Consider the following 23,599-nt stretch of genomic DNA (forward strand, 5'->3'; position numbering starts at 1 on the left):
AGGACCAATTGCTTGTTAGATAAATAACTGAATCTTAATAAATAGTAAGTAGCCTAAGTTACGCATTGAAAATGAAGAGTTTAAAAAATGCAATTTTAACAAACAAAATAAAGTTCGGGTAGGGATTTTAGCAATCAGTGAGGTTATCTAGGATTTTATCATTGCATTATTCTATCATCCAAAACTTTTATTTTTGTTATGAAGATCATGTGGTAATGATTATATGGGTACATAAAATTTGGCTCATAGTTAAACAATTTTAGTCACCATCCAGATGATTATTTTATTAGCTGAAATTTGATAAGACATAAGATTTTCAAATATAATATGTACTGACAAACAGTATTCACACAGCTAGTTGTCACTTTTGTTTTCTCCCTGAGATTAGGTTTTAATTTTCAAGACGAAAAATCCGCAATTCTCCTGCTATAATATAATCTGCAACCAACCAGAACATTTTAAAGACGGTTTATGTTAAATTCCCTCGCATTAAAATGTGATAAAATGTAATCCATGTCTTGAGAAACAAGTTTATTGTTTCTTTGTTATTGTTGGTGTTCTGTGTTATTGTTATTGTTACAATATAACAAAACACCCATGTGAGACAGACCATGTGAGGAACGTACTTGCCAATACCAACTATAGTAGATGTATGTAGTAAGTTATATTTGGGATGAAAATGTGTGAATCAACCTCGAAATAACAGGTTCGAAACTATCTCTTTCATATTGTCAGCAAAAAATTTGTAATGCTGACCCTAAATTCCTGCTAACACGTCACATTGTATTACTAGCTTACCTGGATCTTATGTATCTGTCTGGACGTTCTGCCACACCAATATTTTATTACCAATAAAAATGTTCTGCAGATATACAACATTTTTACTGTATCAAGATTTTCGGTAATTTTACTCATTTGTAGTAGGAATCCATATATTTTTATTTTTAGATAAAATAATTTTAAAACTTTTAGTCGCTGTTTAGCTTAAGTCAATGTACTGTTTCAATGTTTTAATTTCTATATCCAATACATTTGTTTTTTTTATGGATAATTATTTTTAATTATTTAACAAATAAAAATGAATTCTCAATCTAAAAAAGACCACCATGATTCTCTTTTACTTGGAGGTAATAGGATTTTTATTTTCATTTTATGGCTTACTTATGTTTGACAGTTTTGAAATTTTAGGTAAATTAGTTTAGTTACCATAAAGCAAGGTTAGTAAGCGATATCAACTATTTCAAAATAAATTTTTTGTCATCTTTTTGTAACAATCTAGGGCCCCAAATATATTAAAAGTATTAAAGTTAAGTATATTTAGGCCTCATACTACAAAAATAAACCGTTAACAATATTAAATAACTGTCAGTGGAAACATCCTTAGACCTTATCATTAACTCATTTTCCTTAAAACTACGATAAGGGGCTATTTCTAGTGAAATAAGAAAAAATATTTTCTTTCATAATATCAATTTTTGAGGCTTATAAAATAAAGGTAACGCTCGTGGAGTATTAAAGGGGGTCAACAATGTTTTTTTTTTTCAAAATCTTGTTAATTACAGTCAAGGGTCAGGCTAAGCTTTAGGTTAAAAGTAAGCCTTTAAATCTAAGAATATGATAGTTTACACGTATTGGCTAGTCATTACAACATTCGATAGTATGAAAACCTTGGTAATATTTAAAACCAGTGAGTAAAAAATGAATTTTAAAATTTCTATTTGAACTGTTATATGTGAAGCAAGAACTAATAGTGAGAGCAGCAATTAACATAGCTGCCAATATGTTCATATGTTCGCATTACATAAAAGGTTCAGATCATACAATTAGGTAACTCTCTTGTTCTCGTTGTTTTGAGTACCTTTGTACTACGGACGAGTTATTTAGTTCCTCCGTTTGTAGTTGATGTTTTTCAGTGGAAATGACAAATTTAATCGTCCTAATATGTTCAATTCTAGTAAGTATTAATTTGTTATAATTTCTTTTCATAAAATTGTTTGTAGATTTACTATGTTCAATCAAAATAAGTATTCTTCAGAAGTAAAAATTCAATTAATTATTCTCATGCCTGTTATATTATAGACGTAAACGGGGGAACTAAGTATATAATATTTGTCAATTTTAATTCAAACGTTCTAAGATTTTATTATAAATAAACCTTGTGAAATTTAAATAATATAACTTATTTCTTACATTTCCCTTCACTTGTTAATAAGAAGTACAGTACATTATAATAATTGTTATATTCCTGACCTGTTTATTTTAAATTTTCATTTTACTTCATGGAAAGTGGTCTTTTATATATGTTTCATTTCATATATATTTCTCTTTCCAGATAACAATATTTGTCACCGTCTCAGCCAGGAAAGGTCTGTAATTTTTGGTTGTAAATAATTTGTTTTATTTTAATTTTCACTAACCAATTGTCAAACTTTCATAGATTCCAGATATGTTTTAATATAAAGGCGAGTGTTTTTAGACCGATCGATGGTTCAGCCGTAAAATTCTCTAATCTTACACTTATAAATAAAAAGTAGCATTAGATAATGATTAACTAGTGGCACTTTTTAGGCAAATCGACAAAGTAAGGAACTATTTCAGGTCATAATCATAGTCATATACCCTTTATTTAAGACTCTATGTTGCACAAAAATTGTGTTATACAATTAAATAAAATCTTAAGTACTGACTATATCTAAAAAAACTTTAAAAACAATTGCCTATAGATTTACAGCATTCATCCGACAAACTCATCCAGAGGATGGACGGGCTTGGATAACATAAAGGTTTTTAGTGTTGCTTTAATTTTTTTTACTTTTGTCTGTTATCTGTAAAACAGTATCAGACAGAAGGTTATAAAATTTAATCCTGGCGTACGAAGGCTTTATTAAGATCTAGAATATTAGAAAATTTATTAGGCCACCTCTTAACATTTATCAGTTCATTTCATTACTGTATTGTATCGGCTAACCCCTTAATAGCAAAGAAAAATCTACGTTTAACGTTTTGGACCAATCCTTATTTCACTTTAAGATGAAAACATTTTTAATTTAGTTTTTACAAAATCAAATTGATTTTTATAAGCCGTATGGCTAAAAACAATAGTACACACCTTTCAGCCATGTTACATAAGAAGATTGTGGAAATGCTATTTCATTTTTCAATATTACTAGTTTTTCTTGCACTAAAAGCAAATTAACAATCCCTGTTAACTGCTCAGAATCATGATAATTAATAATCATCAGAATTAAAATACCTACTTTGTATGGTCGCCATTTCATTGAACAGTATTGAACAAGAATCAGGACCGTTCGAATAATCATCAGCTGAAATACTACTAATATTTTTTTCAGAAATCGAAGGACAAACCATCAAATTCTTCAGTGAAAAAGATCTGAGAGTGTTTATAAAAGAGAAGGACCACTTTGACGGAGTTTGTCGCAGGAAGATCCAGTTTACGTATGGAGTTGGTCCAACACAGCCTACACAGGACAATGTCTATGTCCCTTGCTATGACAAGTAATGCTAAGTTATTTGTGGTATTTTACTGCAGTCTGAACTATCTCTAAGTATATTGTTGAGTCCATAGCTCAATCAGTAACAAGACGAAGTACGACCCATCCATGTTGAGGGTTGTTCCGTCTTCCCATCACTACATTTTATCACTTTTTAAAGCTAGGATCTTGCCCGTAAAGCCTTCGAAGCTGTTTAGACTATTGAATCATATGGGAACTTTCAATAAGGTTTACTTCTTTCTTCAGGCTTCAGACGTTGGGGATGTGTGCGATTTACCTAGGACCAGATAATTTTCCTAAAACTTGTCAAGTCTCACTCTCCATTGTCACTCATACATTGTTTTTCTGAATATTTTGCACGTTCACACTCAAGGAAAAAATTACCAACAACCACTTAAAAAATCATTACCACACTCTACTCCTCTTTATGCTAAAAAAACAAACTTGAGAAAATTTAAAAAATGTTGCACTTCAATATCATTTGATGTTTGAAGTAGACCAATCTGTAAGCATAATATTGGTTTATAATGTATTGCTTCTATTTGGGTAGGTTTTTTCTTGTTTTTAATCAAGGTGAATCTGGGTTTCTATTTGTTTATTATTACCATTACATGGTTGTATTAAAAGTCAAGGGTATTACTATAGATTAATTGCTTAGGAAAAATAGTAATAATGATAAATTATATAAATAGATTTTTTAGAACAAAGAAAATGAGTACATACAAGTCTAAGAAAATGTTGAACAAAAATAAATGTAAGAGCAACAAAGGAATTAAATGAACAATAAATCTTAGTGGCTTACGTTTGGGGAAAAAATTCACAATATATTAATATTTGGTATGGCTTCTCCAAGCTGACCACAAGTGCTTTTAATGTATGGAAATGTTTAAAAATCCTTCTTAAGCAGGCCTGATACATATAGCTGTTTTCAAAAAATAGGTTTATAGCTAAATATTTATTTAAAAATTAGATTTATTTATCATGAAATATCGTAGCTAGGACTCTGAATAAACCCCTAATTTCCACTTATACACAGTCAAAGCAATATTTTTAAGACCGGATATTCTGAATACTTCTTTCTCTTTACCCACCAAGTGATGTTTCTTTTTCACAGCTACGATGAAAAAAATGAAGGGAACAAGTACGTTATAACACACATTCTATACAGCGAAAACCCCCAAACAGTCATCATCATCACACCTAAAGGCACCTGCGAAAAGTACCACAACAACGGGGGCACTCTGGCAGGCCCGCAGGTAATAATTACCCTCCTTTACTATAACCATAACAATTTTGATTACTTGTTGTAGGTGCTTATTCACCTACATAGTTTGACTTTGAATTATTAACTTTAACAATAACAAGTTACCATACAGAGAAAACTTACATGTTAATTTCACGTGTTAATGTAAATGTGTTAATGTAATGTCTTATATAATGTGTAAATTATATAAGAGGTCATTTAACTATGACTTCTTACTTTAACTTACCCTTGGCACTGCAGCCCTGTGTGGAGCTTGGCCTAGTTCACAGTGTGTCTTCAATCATTTCTCTCTTTTACTTTATCTTTCCATTGCCTTACATTCAATTTTCTTAAATCCTCTTCTACATCTTGATGCCATTTTTTTTTTCTAGGGCTTCCTCTTTTCCTTACTCCAATTAAGTAAAACTTTTCTTTAATGCCTATCCTCGTTCTTTCTCTTGACGTGGTCAATCCATCTTTTACGAACCTTACAATTTCTCAACCAATAATTTCATTGATCGTAGTCATGCCTAACTCTCCACTCGCCTCCATCTTTCAATGGACCGTATGTTTAGCAATGGTTTAATCGATTGAGAATCAGCTGATTCAAACAGGTGATCCAATCGCATAATAGGCGAAGGTTCAACTTCACACTGTAAAACACAATCATTGGTCGTAGGTGTAAGCATTCGATCAAATTCCTAGCAGATGAAATATTAGTAAAATCTGTTTTATTTTCTATAATATAAATTTTAACTTTCTTTTTAGACAATCAATGGAATTCAGTGTGTAAGGATCAAGCTCAAGACTAGAGGAGGTGTGGTCGGCAGTATGATGAGTATTTTGCATATGATGAATCCTTCAAATATATCAGGAAATTCAAACATTTCAGGCTCCAACGTTTCAGGTTCAGAACTGTCTGGGTTGTCCAAGGGTTTGTCCTAAGTGTACTGCTGAACACATGACCTAATAAAGTTTGTTCAAACATATACTCCTATTGTTCATTTGCCCTAGCTACGACTTGTTTAGGTATTATGTTATTATGCTATGTGGTGATTTTGAGAAATATTATACGTTTAGTTTTTACTCCATCAAACTTAGTGTGAGTTTAAAGAGATAGTAGCTGGGATAGTTTAAAGTAGATAATTGAAACACATGTGACTTATGACTAATGTTGCCACACATTATGTAATGCTGCGTAAATGGGTCTAATAAAGATCTAACGTTTCACTGTGCAATGTACCTCTTGTAACATTATGTCACTCCTTTTGTAAAAACATAATTAATAATCGTTTTATAGATACATTGTCCTAATAAACATAGTTAATATCATTGGTCTACTCCTCTTTCAAATCTTTACCAAAATTATATTTTATATTTTAAACAAGTTTTATTTTTACAAGAAACGTTCCAGTTTACTTCGACTTTGAAATTTTAATACTTTTTGCGTAACACTTTGTGTAATCATATTGAAAAAAATGCATGATAAAAACCAGGCACTGACAAAATAAGACGATTAATGGTGGTGGTAACATAATTTCATACAGTTACTTCCGTCAAGTTACAAACCTATTTAATTTATAAATATTTAACTAAATAATATTATCACACAAAATCGTAACGCCCAAAATGTAAACCGTTTATAGTACTTATCATTCAATCAAAACTCATAGATGAAAATTGATTGCTGGCCTCTGAAATAAACAAAAGCCAAATATCAATTGTCTTTGTGTTCTTAAGTAACGGTTAAGTAACGGTTAAGTACCGGTTTAGTTAAAGGAAATGTCTGTACCTTTTACTAGATTATGTAAAAGACACATAAGAATGTAAACAATGTGTCAGCGAGCTCTCAATTGTCGTGTTAAGCTAACGGTTTTACAGTCAAGTTTTATATTGTTGCTTAAACTAGTTTATGTTTGATGCCTTATTCCAGCCATTTTGTATAAAATGAAGATTTTTTTATATAAATATATTGCTTATTTCATGTAGGTACGAAACTTCTATGCAAAAAGGCTACACTGTTTATGTCATTCGTTTTATTCGTTGTAATAAAACTACAAAGTAACAATAGAAAATGTAGTTAAATTTTTAAATCCTCAAGACTTTTTTATCTTCAGGTTCTAGCCCGGAATTGTTTTACACATTACTTCAGGCTAGTACTAGAGGGTTGCGGTATTATCACATGAATAAAATCCATTGGTGATTGGCTGGTTTTGAACTTGGGACCCCGGTAAAAAACAGTAACTTGCCCACTTATGGTTATAGAAACTATGCCCAAATCAGTTCAAACGCATTTATCATATCTTATTGCTAGAAGAAAAACTGTACTTCTTAGTTTTTTAAACTTATTTCTATTTAAGCTCAACATAACTGCATTAACATTATAAGTGTCATGACCTACATTATTTTTCTCTGAAAACTCTAGAAAACAATGCCACACTCGCTGTTGATAATAAAAACAAAAACCAATTGCACAACATAGTTTTGATTAAATTTGGTTTCATTTTATCAGGTGTAGCAAAAAAGATTTAAAATTTTATCGAAATATAAACAGAGTAAATTATTCTAATAGAGAAATTAATTAGGTTTTTATCGTAAAAATGTTAAGCATTGCATATTCAGTAGTCCCATACATTGTTAAATTTTTCAATTCACAACCATCAATGCTGAAAGCATGTGTGGCAGTAAGCAAATAAAAGAACTCCATTAACATTTTTCCAACATGGCCGCTAATAGCTACAATTAATAATGTGTTACCTGATTGGTCCTTGCATTTATTACTCTTTCCATTACTAATCGTTAATGATTTACTGTATTTACGGTAGCAAAACCTACATCGAAAACATCTCTCAACAAGTAAAGTTTATATTCAGTCTGCAAAGTTTTAACAACCCCTTACAATAAAGCAATAACATTGTTGGCAAAGTATTTCAATTAGCCGCATCTCTTTTCCGCCTCAATAGATTCATTGTTTGAGTTTCCAATTGCAGGTATAATGGGGTATCAAAGTTGAAATTATTAAATAATTAGTCTACGAAGAATAATTGTTTGTAACAAATTTCAACATAGTTGGTAAAAGACTTTTAATTAGAGCATTTTAATATTTTAGTTTAATTCAGTCCTAGGAGAAGAACAGCTACGTTGTGGACCTTTTTCATCATTCATAAAATAAAAGTTTGAATTGTAACAATCAATATCCAATCTTTATTATGCCATATGTATTAAAGTCCATGAGTGGATTGCTAACTTATTGGTAATCATCTTCGATGTTCAATGTGAGGGTGACGAGTTCAATTCCGGTAGTTCACAAGCACCTGGGGAATTAAACAGTTTTACGTGAATACTTGTGTTCTTTTAAAAATACATTAACTTAGCATGTTCGTAAACGACATATACTGAATGGCAAATATGTATTTTATGCAATTTTAAATGGTTAAGCAAATTGGAGGAATAAAAACTAGATAGGATATTCAGTAAATGGAATCTAGTATCATGAAGGCCGTAAAGTAACAATCATTAGTAAACAGCAATAACATCCCTGATAGCCAATTGAAAACAACCACTATGCAAATCTGTGCATGGCGCTGATTCGGTTTAGCGATCGACTGTTAGTGGAACCCCTACATTGGAGAGCAATAATCTATTGCATTGATACAGTAAAAATTGTGGTTATAGTTTATAAGGCAACTAAGCAAATAAAAACATAGGCATATGGAACATAAAAATGAAGCTCAGAACGTGTTTATTCACTGAAAAGTATTGGTATGAACGAATTCTCTTGGGGATTTGTCCCACAGGGTGGTTTCCAAAGGGCTACGCCTTACATGCTTTTGGTTTACATTATGTAATTAATTTCAAATAACAGCTGATAGTCAATGCAATTACCAGATGTTTGTTTACTTGAAAGGGTGGGATGGAGCATTATTTACATTGTGGAAATCTTTCGTCTACTTAAAATTAGTAAAAGTCATGTTGAAATTTGCTCATAGTTTTCTTTGTTTTTACATAATGAGCTACCTACAGGTGAAGGAACATAACTGAAATAGAAGGATTATTGTAAAACATCTTTTCTCATGAAACATTTATATAAAGTACCGTAATTGATATTATGCTACTCTAAGGTATTTTTTTTATACTTTTGCATCTTTTGTCCTCACATAAGCAGTGTTTTGAAAGTAAGTAGGTCTACACTTTTAAATAGATTTTAGATCTTTTCAAATTAAATCATACGGTATTGTTAAACTTAATATTATTTATTTTTATTTTAGTTCAGTGATAATTCATTGGTGAATCTATCTTGGTTTGACAAACATTTTTATGTATATATTGACTCGCCATGCACGACAACACCTGATCACCCTATATATTAAAACCGACGATTCACAAAACCAAAAAACTACACTATTTACCCCCTACAATGTAAGCCTTAAAACTATTTGAAGATCCCATTGATAATTTGTTTTTTATGTTATACATTTTTCTGTAACTCACATAACTTTCTAACATAAAGTCCGATTTGCTAAGCCACATACTTAGGGTCACGGGCAGGGCAGGTCAAGTTATGTTATCCCGTGCCCACTCCAGTGACCTCAATATTTCTTACTGTCTGGAATCTGTCCAGAATACCTTCTAGATAAGAACAGTTTCCGCACAAGTAGCAGTTTGAGGACAACTCTGCTGAGTTTAACTCGAAAACTTGTATTGAGTTTAACTCGGTATTTCTTGTTGATTCCTATGGTGTACGATATTCATTCTAATCCTATAGGCTTACTCCTGTTACTACTTTTAAAAAGTTAGTGCGAACGTATATGTTTAAGAGTCTCCATATAAGGTTGCCAAAATATTGTACATGTATGATCTTATAGCTAAGTAAGAATATTTCAATTTGGTCAGTGCCTATACGTTTTGCATTTTGGTTACAAATCATAAGTTTCTTTTCAATAGTGTTTTAAGCGAGGTAAATTAAATAGAATATCTTTTATCTGAATTCTACGTGTTTTAATCATTTTTAGGAGTGCTTAGTTTCATAGTTACAGTGCCACTAAAATCTATATATTAATAGGCAAACATGTTTCTTTAAAAACTGTTTTCTCAGCTCGTGTGCATTGCAGGGAAAATCTACGGATACTGTTAGAGAGATACTTGCCTGTAGATGTGCAAAATACCTTTATAAATTAAAATATGCTAACAAATTAGCACACAAAATAAATTAAAAATTGTTAAAAAATTAACGTGGTCATTGTGGATTACCATGCTGGGGACGAAATAACAACGAAATATACTGTAAACAAAAAATCCAAACGAATTAAAGAAATTCCAATCACATTATTATTTACTGCGTGGCGAAAACAGAGAAGTCTGTAAATTTGGTCGAGTTGTTGATCACTGGACGACTTTTAGTACTTAATTAATATAAATAACAAGTTTTATAGGTGAAGAATTCTCTTAAATAACCACTTCAACCTTAATAATTACAATTTTAAAATAACTTATGTTTTTAATTAAATCTTTATAGCTTATATTCAACATCCTTTGATAAATTGTGTGACATTATTTTTATATGATTCATTTCATAAATTATTTTACAGTTTAGGCCTATATTTGTTGCTGAATGCTTTCTTAAGACATAAGTAAGTAAAAATACTGTTTGGTTCTCATTTACCATGGTTTGATAATAACTTTTTCTTCTTTGTTTCAGGTTGGTAGAAATATGCGATATGAACTCCAGACTACTTTAAGGTTGGTTTAGTTCATAATTTCTTTTAAATATTTCTTTAACTTTTGTTTTATTTGATATCTAATTGATGTAATTTTTTACTGTTAGTTTAGCAGCCTTTGATGTATTTTTGTTGTAATGGCACACTCTAAACGTAAATTTTACATAACATAATTTACAATAAGTATGTATTGTTAATTGACTATGCGATTTCCAGTTATTGATAAATAGTACATATGTGAATTGTAATGATGGGTTTTCCTAGGATGTTCAGATAACAACAAACTAAGATTCTACTGAAGATTCGTCGATTCATAGGTTTTCCCAAATACATTTTTGTAACGTTGTTCTTTTTTTGGAATTTCAACCATGCGGTCAACCTTATAGGGCAAAGATAACACAGACATAAAGGTAGCTGTTTTGTAAATTAATATTATTTACCTCATTAACAATGTACTTTAATACATCCTTATTTATAATACGTGAAGGCGATTTCTACGAAACACTTCCCCTACATTAATAACGGACGGATTTTTAGAAAAGAGGTGTCGAAATTAAGTATTCTTTGTGTTGACCCCCCCCCCCTTTAACCAATTTCTTTAATAAAAGTACTCGGGCTTTGCCCCACAGGCCATCAAAATCATAAAGTATTTCTTATGCAGAAAATTTACTAACCCAGCTGTTAAATGAATGAAATCTTACTTCAGTAATGGAATTTGTCAAGTGTCAAGATTTTGCTTCATGTGTACATGTTAGTTGAATATAAACAAACAACACATGGCTTAATATAAAGTAAGTATTGGGTTAAATACAAATAAAAATCTGAATCCAATAATATTTTTCGTATATTTTTTAAACCCGAATTATTCTCTCCTGTATTCTCACCCTGTAGCAAGGCAGGGGCAGAGCAACTAGTTGTTTATATTACATGTTGAGTAATAGATAACTTATGTTACATAATTAAATCAAATTAAGCTACGTAAACAACGCCTACATTATGGACAGAATAACGATATCCCCTATATATTTCCAGGGTTGACCACTGCAACAAAGTTTTATAAAGCCTTTGAATATCATTACTTAATCTAATGCGCTTGAAAACTAGTTTAAAGTAATCCCTGTAGTTTAGTTGCAGTAAAATCAACTGTTACAATATATGAGATTATAGTTAACTCCGTTATAAAGGCTAACTAGATGATTGCTAGTTAACTTTGGTGATCGAACGTCAACAATCACAAGTCAATCGTGTTTGGGTGAAAGGCAAAGTGAGCTTGTCAAGTCCAAAACATCGAATATCACCGCCATCTTGATTCAGCCTTAGGCTAGACAACGGAACTTCCCCTCTGCTAGTGATTAACTTACTTTTGTTTATCCCTTTAAGTATTTCCAGACGTTGAAACTTTCTCCCGGGAGTTCATATTTTTTATGATTATTATTATTACTAAACATATAAATTCATAGTGTATACAGGGTATTTGTGAACCCTCTACACACATTATTAAGGAATTAAATTGGTCCAAAGAGAAACTTAAATAACATGTTTAAAATTTTCCAATTTAAAAAAATGACTCGTGACCATTTTAATTTCAACCCAAAACAACATTTTAAAATGGAATTTGGTACTTAGATTAATTAACTAAGACCTATTTGATATTTTGTTTTGTTTTGAAAAGCTTAAATAACACAAAAAACTACTTAGGTTAACAAAATATACTGTGGTACTATTTATTTCGACAATTTAATTACAAATTTAACTAAACCAAATTAATAAAATTGGTTCATAAAAAAGGATAAAACGAATAATTTTTTTAGTAACGTTGTATTAAACCAATATCTGTGGTTATTGGGTAAGATCACTGCTAGTTAGCTAAAACAATCAGCTTTTTCAATTGTTAGTTACCCAATGTTCACAAATATTGTTGTACAAAGTATCTTAAAAATCTGTTTTCTCCCTGAAAAATAAAGTATTGACACCAAACAAATACAATCACAGGATAGCTGTAGCATTTTCAATTTGATTTAAAACCGAATCTACGATACAATAAAATGTAAGGCATTGAATTATTAACTAAAAAGTTTGAAAAAATTCGAAATTTAAAGCATTTCCCACACTGTAATTATGTATACGAGCTGGAAAAAAATATTTTAAAGAAACATGTTTGCCTATTAATGGATTTTCGATTTCTATTAAAAACAACCGTCATCACCACCACCGCTTAAAGACATACATATAACATAAATTATATTTTTTCGAGGCTATAAAAGCTTTGAATTATATTAAAATGGTATTCTAACCAAATCAAAACATCTCTTAACTTCCTAATGAATATTTCACATTTGTAAAGTATCTGATATTCTGTCTGAGAAGTTTTAACGGTTGTCTTACTTCATAATGAAGCAATAAGATCTTTCAGAGGATCATAAAGTTGGATTAAGGAAGCGTTTACACCTCAATAGAGAGATTTAATCATTCATTTTTCATTTAAAGTGCATAGTTGGTTTATTGGCTTATGTTGGCTTGTTGAGGTCTTTTATTTGAGTTGATTATAAAATTGAATCAAATTACTGAGCTGCAAGATTGAACAATTCATAAAACTTAAGAATATATTGAATCCGATTTGGGGATAAAAATAATAAATCCGATGGAGAGATTCATAAAATGACACTTCAGGTTCGCACTCAGCTAACATACTTTTGAAATGAAAATGTCAAACATTGTTGACTTTTTGGACTACTTACTTTTTCATTGTGACAGAAAACTTATAAAGAGCAACCACTCTAGGATTAACTCTAAGACGTAGTTACAGTATTTGCAAACAAAGCAAAGTTCCTTTGTAAAAGAATCACAGAAAGCCGGCTAATACGAGTATTTTACTTCTTTTCTTTGCAGTGTACGACATGATGTATTGAAAAAGCCACTGTCAATGACACATACATACATGGATTTGTTACGATTGATAAAACGTCACTAAGTATCAAACTATCAATTTTCAACGGTGCAATTAAAATTCAATAAATTACTGTTAAGATTGTTGTAAACATTTTTGTCCGTAGACTCTGGCCCGAACCCGTTGTAACACATTACTTCAGACTAGACCTAGGGGTTGTTGCATCATCTTATACACTCTATTGGTGATTGGTGGGATTTGAACCTGGGACCTCGGGAACCGAAGTCACATTCTCTAACACTATACCAGCTCGCTCCCATTATTGAAAGCACTACTCAACAATCTTTAGGCAATAGTGAAATCTGTAAAATTTTATTTGAAGTATAGAAGTTTGTTGCTGTAAATGGGTTAACAAATATGATACTAAAAATAAATATAAGTAAAACAAACTCAATTAAGGGGTACCCAATTAGATTTCCAATTATCCTACAACACTCTGTAGTCGGAACCAATTTTCTAATTGGAACGAACTTGGGAAATGAATCTTGGCTGTTGGCAAACTTTGTAACTTTAATATTTTCATATCCGTAACGTAATGAATTATTTTTACTTTACCATTCAGTTATTTAGCTGATAGTAAAAAACCGTCAAAATTGATGCGTGTATTTGTATATTTTAAGACTTAAAAACTATATTCGCATGTACACTGTTTGTGCAAATGTATTCATATTATTTTTTCGCAGATTAATTTGCAACGTAAATACGTATTTAGTTATGATATAGTACAACACCAATTTTTGAAGTTTATAACAAACTATTTTCTTGGTTATATTATTTCATGTTAAGGTTAGACATAGCTTTATACCATTAGAATGCAACTATAATGAACACTTGATAACTAGTAGCAATGAAAATTGCAAAAACGTGTGTTTTTCATGGTCATTGGTTACAATGCAATATTCTTCTGGTCATTACAATTTTTGTGTAATTTAATTTACGTTTTTTTTTTATCAAAATGAGATAATCAATCCACTACTGCAAGTTAATGTATTTAACTTAGCACTTCATATAAGATGAAGTCCTTCATACTGTAAAGACAAAACTAGCTTTAGAGTAAAAGAATTATTTAGCTGTAGATATTGCAAATAGGAAATAAACAGTAGGATATGTTTCTTCTTGACTTGAAACATATCTTGGTGTATGTTTTATGCCTATAAATGATTTGAGTGTCTTCGTTACTCGAGTTATCGTGCTGACTGACACACAAACACACATATATATAACATGTTTTCCTTTGATAATGTTGAAGTATAAATAAAGCAAAATAAACTATCGGAAAAGAAATATATTTTTAAATCGTAACGTTTGGCTCGAGTGCCAATTCGTGGCTTTGAACAGTTGTAAATATTTACTCGTCATAACACAAAGTGTTCCTGACAACATATGGTATCTGAGCGTAGAAGCGCCTATCGCAATAGCTTTATTGGTTTCCATTTGAAATGGCATTACTTTTATCTATGATTCTGATCTATTGGGATGACACATCTTTATTGCAATGAGATTGTTAGGTTTATAGTTTTATTGGTGAAATTTGGCAAAATAGAATCAAGTTTTTGCACCACTATTTACTATGACTAGGGCAGCTCCGTCACCTTAGACATTTCAATAAAATGCGGACTTTATGGCCTAAATATGGATAGTGTAATGGTGTTTACGAATCTTCCCTGGATGTTCAAAGGTGTATTACATTTTATACTAAAACTATTTCTTTATAATAATGGTTTAATTTACCTCTGTCAATATGGTCCTTGCGCAAGGACCATATTGACAGAGGTAAATTAAACCATTATTATTGTTGCTGTATGGTCCAGAGGCTACCCATCATGATATTTCTTTATACAGTATATTAAACATATTTTGTACATGTATAATTGTATATAGGCCTAATATGCTAACGATTAAAAATTTGTTTCTACATAACCATTTCTAGCTAATCAAAATAGAGGCATTGAATTTTCCTCAACAATAGAACTTTAAATCACCCCTAGAGCACGTCTTGAATTCAAAAGAACTAAAGTATTAATGTTTGATTTAGCCAACTGAATGGATTATAATTTTATTACGTACTCTGTGGAATAGCACTGTTGTTTATGTACAATAATTTTTTATGTTTGTCAATTATGACAGCTACATTCATGATCCTAATGTGCATAAATATCGTGACGAAACTAAGATGTTAGGAAAACTTTAGTTACAACAATATTAGTGATTAGAGCCAAAACGACAGCTAAATTAGGCATGATCGGATTAAGCTGCACACACGTTTCACGTATGTCAACACTTGAGCGCTGTGGTGCTTAATCATGTTAACTTCCTTCTCCAAATATGCAGGAAATTATGTAGTGATATACATTGGAATATTGAAGCTATGTAAAAATATATTTTTAATGAATTGGTAAATCTATGGTTATGTTTTTTTTTTCATTTCTGATTCATACTTTTTCTAAGTATTAACATTATTATTTTTATGTTTTATTGTAAAATAAATAAAACTAAGTATTTTTATTTAATACTAAGTATTAAAATTATGAACTATTGTTAATGCAGTTTAAGTTTGTTAGGTGATTCATTTTATTTCTGAATAAATCTAATATAATGAATAGAAAAGCAATCATATTTTAAACAATTATGAGCATTTATTGGTTTTCTCAAACAGTAACAGGAAATAAGACGAAAAAAGTAACAAATAAATGCTAAATTAATAATTAACGGAATAAACAAAATTGATTGAAACTTGGTAATAACAGTTACAGGCAGGTATCTAACTGCAAGTGGTTTTTGAGCATTGATTCTGTGAAACCATGTAACGCTCTTATTAAAGTTCTGAAGGGTGTTTAAGAAAAATTTAGAGAGCCTTAAAAGCTACAGCTAGCCAAAATGTGCTTATTTTACACTGAAGTGACTAACAAACAAATACTTTCTGTAGTCCTTAACGTTTTCTTCTCATCACATAATAAACTAAATACTACAAATGGATTGTTAATCGAGAAGATTTTATGAAATTTGCCTGAATATTTATTTTACTGTGAAATTGTTTAATCAAACGATAGGATATTTTTGTGTTTAACAAATGTGTAAACTTTGTTCGAATAAAGACCTGTTTGATTGGATAGTAGAATCCCACTACTGTATGACTGTAGGCTTGCTGCAACAGGAAATTTATCTTAATATCTTAATCCATCTTTTATGTGCCGTCCCAGTATATCTTCACAAAATTACATTCACTTGACCCCCTGATGCATCGTCAAGATTGCAGCTCTGTTGTGCTGTTCAATATTCCTCCCACCAACCGTTACAGATAGTCAACCAGCTTCGTTTCAATAGTTATCAAACTTACCCTAAAGCAATGCTTTATCCCCAATCCAAAGAAGCGTTAAATATAATTTATTTCCACCACACAATCTTATCTTAGTATTTTAAGCCTATGGGAAGTGGAATATAGCCTGTTTGTAATTTTTCAAATAAGATATACCTTGATATTAAAATGACTTTATTTACTGAATTAAGGATGCAAAACAAGTCTTGCGCTTTAACTTAGCTTTGTGTTTTATTGATCTATAAGTTTACCCTATATGTTTTTTGTCGGTAGAGGGTTTTATGGAATGTCAAGGAGGTACCTGTGTTTCTTCGTACTTTGAAACTAAAAACATGATTTATAGCATCTACAAATATTTATTAAGCTACAAATCAGCAGTATAAAAAGGCCACAGGTTAAGAAATTACCTCATAGATCTGTAGGTTCTAGTAACCTCAATATTTAACACTACTGTCTGGAAACGCTCCAAAACTTTGTTGATAACAAACTGTTTTAACCCGGTGACATTTTTCTCTGTTGAAGGAACTCGTGATCTAGATGTGTCTAAAGCAATTGTATACTTCGTTGTTTTCTTCCACTTATTGTTACACAGTTGGTCAGTGCAACATTCGGATTTCATTGTAAGTGATAAAATAAAAACTGCAAACAATTGATAGTGAATCTTCCGTTAACATAAATTTGCTTTAGACGTTCAAAATAAAAAATGTTACACATTGGAATCGTTAAATGAAACCCGATACAAGCAAAATAAGTTCTTAAGGAAATAAGTTCTAGATAAGTAAACCTATGGCTTAAAGTGGGTTCTAAACTTCCGGGTTATGTTTTCTCACTCATTGTATGACTAAGCTTTGTTAAATAAAAATCGCAAGATTTTTTGCTTCATTTATTTATTTATGTTACTGACTTATATTTATCTACTAAAAGTTTATATATTTTCTTTAAAATCTAGCTTTATTTTAATGAGCGGGTTCACAATGAAAAACTCTACAGTAGACCCCAAATTCAAAAAGCCAAAAATTAATCTCGTTGTATCTAAAGAGGTTTTTAGGATGTTTTTGATACAGGCTAAACAAAACCTTACCTCTTTGAGGCACCGCCGAAAATCCACACTGAAATTCAAACCCCGTGACGAAGAATGGTTACGCTCTCTCGAAACAGGTTTCTATTCTTAGTCCTATGTTCACTGGTAGTTTTAGGCTTACAGCAGAACATTTCATTAGTAGATTAAGCAGGATTCAGGTGATTGGAGCTCAAATCCTTCCAACCACTGTTGTTTTTAACAGTTTGATGCCACATGATGAGTATCCCTTATATATTTTGGGTATCTTAATTTAATAATTCCGTTAATTAATCGAGTTCAGCTTTGAATAAAATTCTGATAAAATATTGTTTATTGACATAACTTTGCAGTAAGCTATTTTATGAACTAGTTTCGTGCTAATCTCTGAAGTCGTTAACCTACTTTGGTGTGGTGTGAGAAAATTATTACTTAAATAGCTATAAAGAATTCAGGTTCAAGAAAATATTCTCTAACCTCTTATAAATTATAGGTTTATGTATTTTTTTTTTTTTTAAGAAACATGCCCTTTTAAAAGGGCAAAATAACAACATGTATAAATTATTAGGAGTTCGAGAGATTTGTTTTCCAGTAGTATTGATAATGAGAAATCTGTGGAAATTGTTAATTTTCCACTATCTTAAAATATTTACTTTTTCAACTACGTGTAATGTGTTGTTCAACTACAATTAGATTTCCCATTCAATATATTTCATTAACCACACAATTTAAAACGTAAAATTATTTTAGTAAATGACACTTAAACAGTATAAACATAAAATTTTTGTTTATAGTTTATCAGGGTCTCATTTTAGACCAATTTCCTGACAATTGTATACATCTTTAAAAGTCAATAAAACGTACGCAAGAATCTCTACTGGACAGTAGTTTGTTGTTTACTTAACCCCATTAACATCATAAAAAGAAAAAAAACTATGAAGTTTTTTGCTTTGTTAGAGTAATTGAATTGTTATGATTTTATAAACAAGTATTACTTCTAGTCAGACTTTGAGTTGAATGCTCATCGAACTATTAACTTTTGCCATAATAAACTCGTGGTTTGAATTATGCAATATATATTTGATCACTTTATATAATTAGGATGAAAATAACAATATACAGTTATGACTATTCATAGATAGCCAATTACAACAACTATCCATGGAGTATGCATCACTAATGCAAATAATTGGAACAATAATGGCCAGTATTGGCAATTTGAGGGCCAAATCAATATTGGAGTAACATAATGGGGAAAGTTATTTGGCCTAAACAAGGTTCATTCGTAACTGTAACTGTTGGAAATTAGAGCTAGTTCTGCTTAAATAATTGTAATTATTAAAATTCTTAGTTATACGGTTAGTCTTTTAATTATTACTTAAATTATTTCCATTATATTTACTGAATATTGATATATTTTTATCAAATTTTCAAGTAATATCAAATTCATAATTGGGCTGATCACGATTGTTTAGTTTGTTATACATATAGTTTATTTTATCTAATTGAAACTCAAAGATGGTTTTTTTAATCTCAGACGTAGGGAGTGTTGAAAATATAAACCTATTAAAAATTTACAAATGTGTAACCCTTTTTATAAATAAAAATGATAATTTTCACATTCTTAGGTGTACTGATTAATTGGTTGTGTGTAGTCAAAAATAATATTAGTCAAAAATAATATTATTCAAAAATTGTGTCTATTTTTATGGTGATATTATAGTCCCTGGATCCAAGTAAACTTTGGTAAATTTTGGGAACACCTTGCCTATCCCAATTTCATATTAATGCATACTAATTGCTTGTGGTATGCATAAGCTATATTTGGTAACTAGGTGGTGCAATCTTCTTCTGTAGATTAGCAATACAAACGAAAACCATAGGTAAATTATATAAGTCGAACCTCTTCATTTTTTTATCCTTTAACAAAGTTTGATAGGCTAAAATAACAATATAATCGTTCCAAAGTGTGTAAAAATCGACATTTTGTCATATTTTTCTTCCTCAGTAAAGTTTTCATACAAAAGAGTTTCTTTAAATGTATACGGGCGCTAAGAGGTGAACCTATAATGCTTGAAGTCCTCGAGAGTCATACTGAGAAGTGCCAGAGACAGATCAAGTTATGACCTGTAGGTTGTGGTATCTTGAGTGACCTCAATATTTATCAAGAGTTTATAGAAGTCCTTCAGGACTCTCTGCTAGGAGAATTTACTTTTGTACCAGTCACTTCTTAACTGGATTTGGGTGTACTTTAAGATACAAAGTCATGTATCTCTAACTTGTGTTTATTATTTATTGTTTTGCAATATTTTGATGCAAGAAGAAAAGTAGTTTTTCTTATTTAAGATATTTCCTGGCGTAATTATGTAAGTAGTTATACACGTAAAAGGTTAGGGATTTCTGCAATCGGAGAAAAAATATCAAACTGTTAAATTTTCCTTTAACGAATTTTGTGATTTTTTAATGTAAGCGGGTTTTACATTTCGTTTCAAACTGCATAAGAGATGTAAAATCATTTGTTTAGCAAAAATTTTCATTAACTATTTCTGTTCAATAAATACAAAAAATCTAATATCAATTGATCTTAGGTTCCTCGTCATTGAACTTTTCCGGAAATACTTGATGAATTGTTTTACTGAATAGTTAAAATTAATTTAACGTAATTTTAAACCAGCTTTTAAATGGTTTACTAACTGGTCTTCAAACTGGTTTGACATTAAAACATAATGCATGTAAAAGGCTTCGTAAAAATAGCATCGACAGAACCAAAGTGTTACCAACGTAAAACAAAAGCCACAAACAGCTGTTCACACAATGTGTCCCGAATTGATTTATTCACAACACGTGACCATCTATGGTTGACCAGTGACCATTAAATGTGGCATGTTGCAATGTTGCATTGTGGCAAGAATAAAAATGTGTGTACGTATGCACGTTGAAATCAAATACATTGAAGTAACAATTTGGAGTACCAGTAGAAGTATAATAATTTAGCTTTTTTTCATAAGCTAAACCATTGTTGTCGAAACAGTAAGGAAAGTATAAAACGTAATGTAGTCACTTCTTATTAACAAACAAAAAATTAAAAGTGCTTCAGATTATTATTAGTTGTTGGAAAGTTCATAAAAACACTGAATCCCCCACCTCGATATTTGCAATATTATTTTCTATACTCAACTATTGTTGTATACACATCCTAAACAGTATAAAACTTAGTATTAACGCAGTTTACGTACGAATAAAATTGCATGAAAGTATTTTGGAGGTTTAGGAGTTTATTAGTTATTTAAAAGTTCATGAATACACAGAATAATATTTTGTTTAATGGTTTATATTGTCATATTATATCCAAAAATAGTAGTATTTTTAAACTACCGTAACTTCTGTTTTTGTTGGTAAGCATTATTTATTTATCTGTCAAATGTCTTCAACGTTTTCCCACTAAAACTGCGACTCTCAAAGTTTTGGCGGGAGAATTTGTAGCTCACAGGGGAAAGCGTGTGACAGTGTGGTCCTCGATGAAATATCATCAGGTCAAAACAGACACATGTTTCTCACCGACGAGCAAAGAATAAGAAGAAGTAACACATGTTGTGTTTTAAAATATTTATTGATGACGATTACTATTGAATGCTTCTTGGAAATGCGGGAAAAATAGTTCATCATCAAAATAACTTTCATTTGGTTGGTTTGTATGTAGAAAAAATAGTTCAAGGTCAAAATAACTTTCATTTTGTCGGTTTTTATGTAGTATTCATGCAGTTTTAAAGGTTACATCGATAACTCGGCACTTGTCAGGGCTATGTGTTGTTACTCGAGTTTTAATTTTCAATACGTATTATGCAGCTTTTTATCTGTATCACTTTTTTTATTAAACTTTGATTTTAAATAGTCCACATAACAGTTGTGCATTCATTATAATGCTTGTCTAACAATAAGTAGGTCTGAAGTTCATTCCCGATTAGAGTCAATATTTTTAACGAGGAAATTGTATCTTGCCGACCTTGATCATTAGGCTTGCAATAATTCGCCGGGGCCAAAAAGGTCTGTAATAGTCGAAGTTAAATGGATTATACCAACTGAATTAAATTACAATTATTATTACGAGTGAATTCTTAATCGTTAGGTGCATATCTTATTTTTATTTGGTCGTTCTAATCAGTATCGATAACAAATGAAGCCAAAATTTTTTTTACAATACTAGAATGTCATCCAGAGGGTTATAATAACTAATGAGGTTTTATGTTAGATAAGTCCGGGGTTTGGTCGTTTGGAACCTACCAGCAAAACAATTCACAATTTGGTTTAAACGTGTGTGGGCTTGAGTTACAGTTTCTAAAACCAGTTTTATTTAAATTCCAAATCAACAATTGAAGACATTCTCCTAGATCAGCTGCTTCTAAACTGATAGATAAACCACTGATAAACTAACTGCAATCTACACTTAGGATTAATATTGAGCTTAAGATATGCACTTAAATGTGTGTTTTCTTGCGTGTTAATTATCCTGTTATGTAATCGAATGCCAACAATCACAAACCAATTGTGTTCGGGTGAAAGGCAAAGTGAGCTTGTCAAGTCCAAAACTTCCAATCTTGGAGCCTTCTTGAGACACCCTTAGGCTAGACAACTGATCTCCCCCCTCTGTTAGTGATTGACTTTGTTTTTGTCTCGTTAAATTTCTCCCTGCTTTAGATACGTTAAAATCTCCTAGAAAGGAAAATGGAAAGCAATCGAAACAAAAATGAATCAAGACAACGCAAATACATTTATGTCATAATGGGAAATGAAGTAAACTTACAGTTATGTACGCTAAAGCCATGCCTGTGGTATAGTGGCCTAATGGTATAGTGGTAGACCTAATATAATCTGTGTGGATATTTTTTTAAGTTGTATTTGTTACTCAATTATAAATTATTCCTTTTAGAAAAATGTAAATTATACAGTAACAAACTATTCTGAAAGTTCTTCTAAAAGCTTTGGCGTTTCGGAGATTCTGTTTAATCAAATTCACTCTGGAACAACATTCGCTATCTCGGGCTAAGCAAAGTTTTGCATGAACCCTCCATTAATAATTGATAAGGAAGGTCCGACAGAAATGCCACTGGTCAGAAAGTTTAAATGGCTTGAAAAGTTCCAAAGGCATATTCTGAAGTAAAATATTGCTGCTCGACTTTTCTCCACACGTTTCACTAAATCTGTGTGTTGATGACGTCATCGTGTATGATAAATTACATGAATTATCACTTTAGTGATTTAAAGTTCTTGTAATAATTTATGTTCTTTCGCAAACAATTCAATTGTGTTCAAGTAATGCGGCTGATAATACAACGTTCGTAATATGTGTTATTTTTTTTAATTTTTAAGACGATCTTGAGTAAAAAGTTTTCGAAATATAATCTGTGTGTTGATGACGTCATCGTGCATGATAAATTACAAGAATTATCACTTTAGTGATTTGAAATTCTTGTAATAATTGATGTTCTTTCACAAAAAATTCTATTGTGTTTAAGTAATTATGGCCGATGATATAACTTTACTTTAAAACTTTTCAATGAAACTGCAACCAAACAAAGTAGGTAAGCCAAGTATGAATGGAGATGAGTGTAGGATGAGTGTCGCGATCTTGTAGTCTTGTTAGTGACTAAAGCCGACATATTCCTTAGACACAGCTGTTAATTAATAGCCCATACAGCTAAGGGCAACTAAAGGACCTACAGTTTATAGTTGAATACGAACCACATTTTTGCCTTTGGTATATACGAATTGGTCTAATTTTCAGGATAGTACTTTGGATAGTCGTAGTA

General features: G+C 30.9%; 2 protein-coding genes across 2 annotated transcripts in view; both read left to right on the forward strand.

The window, feature by feature from the left end:
* Positions 1–23,599, forward strand: part of LOC129002694 (roundabout homolog 2-like) — a 235,419-nt gene that overhangs the window by 139,808 nt on the left and 72,012 nt on the right. The gene's annotated exons all lie outside the window — the stretch shown is intronic.
* Positions 1,803–5,746, forward strand: LOC129002696 (uncharacterized). The gene is made up of 5 exons (XM_054430692.1): positions 1,803–1,954; positions 2,333–2,366; positions 3,351–3,516; positions 4,627–4,768; positions 5,524–5,746. Exons 1-5 carry the CDS (start codon positions 1,919–1,921, stop codon positions 5,698–5,700), a joined length of 555 nt encoding a protein of 184 aa, XP_054286667.1. The 5' UTR covers positions 1,803–1,918; the 3' UTR covers positions 5,701–5,746.

The sequence above is a fragment of the Macrosteles quadrilineatus genome, unplaced genomic scaffold (assembly GCF_028750875.1).
Source record: "Macrosteles quadrilineatus isolate MER2022 unplaced genomic scaffold, UCM_ALF_1.0 Scaffold_9__3_contigs__length_116548681, whole genome shotgun sequence".
Taxonomy (NCBI): Eukaryota; Metazoa; Arthropoda; class Insecta; order Hemiptera; family Cicadellidae; genus Macrosteles; species Macrosteles quadrilineatus.

What these genes read in the sequence shown, in the direction of transcription:
- LOC129002696 (XM_054430692.1), top strand. Translation starts at nt 1,919, where the DNA reads ATGACAAATTTAATCGTCCTAATATGTTCAATTCTA. An exon ending in TATGTCCCTTGCTATGACAA is followed by an intron (nt 3,517 to 4,626) that starts GTAATGCTAAGT and finishes TCTTTTTCACAG; the next exon opens with CTACGATGAAAAAAATGAAG. An exon ending in GCACTCTGGCAGGCCCGCAG is followed by an intron (nt 4,769 to 5,523) that starts GTAATAATTACC and finishes CTTTCTTTTTAG; the next exon opens with ACAATCAATGGAATTCAGTG.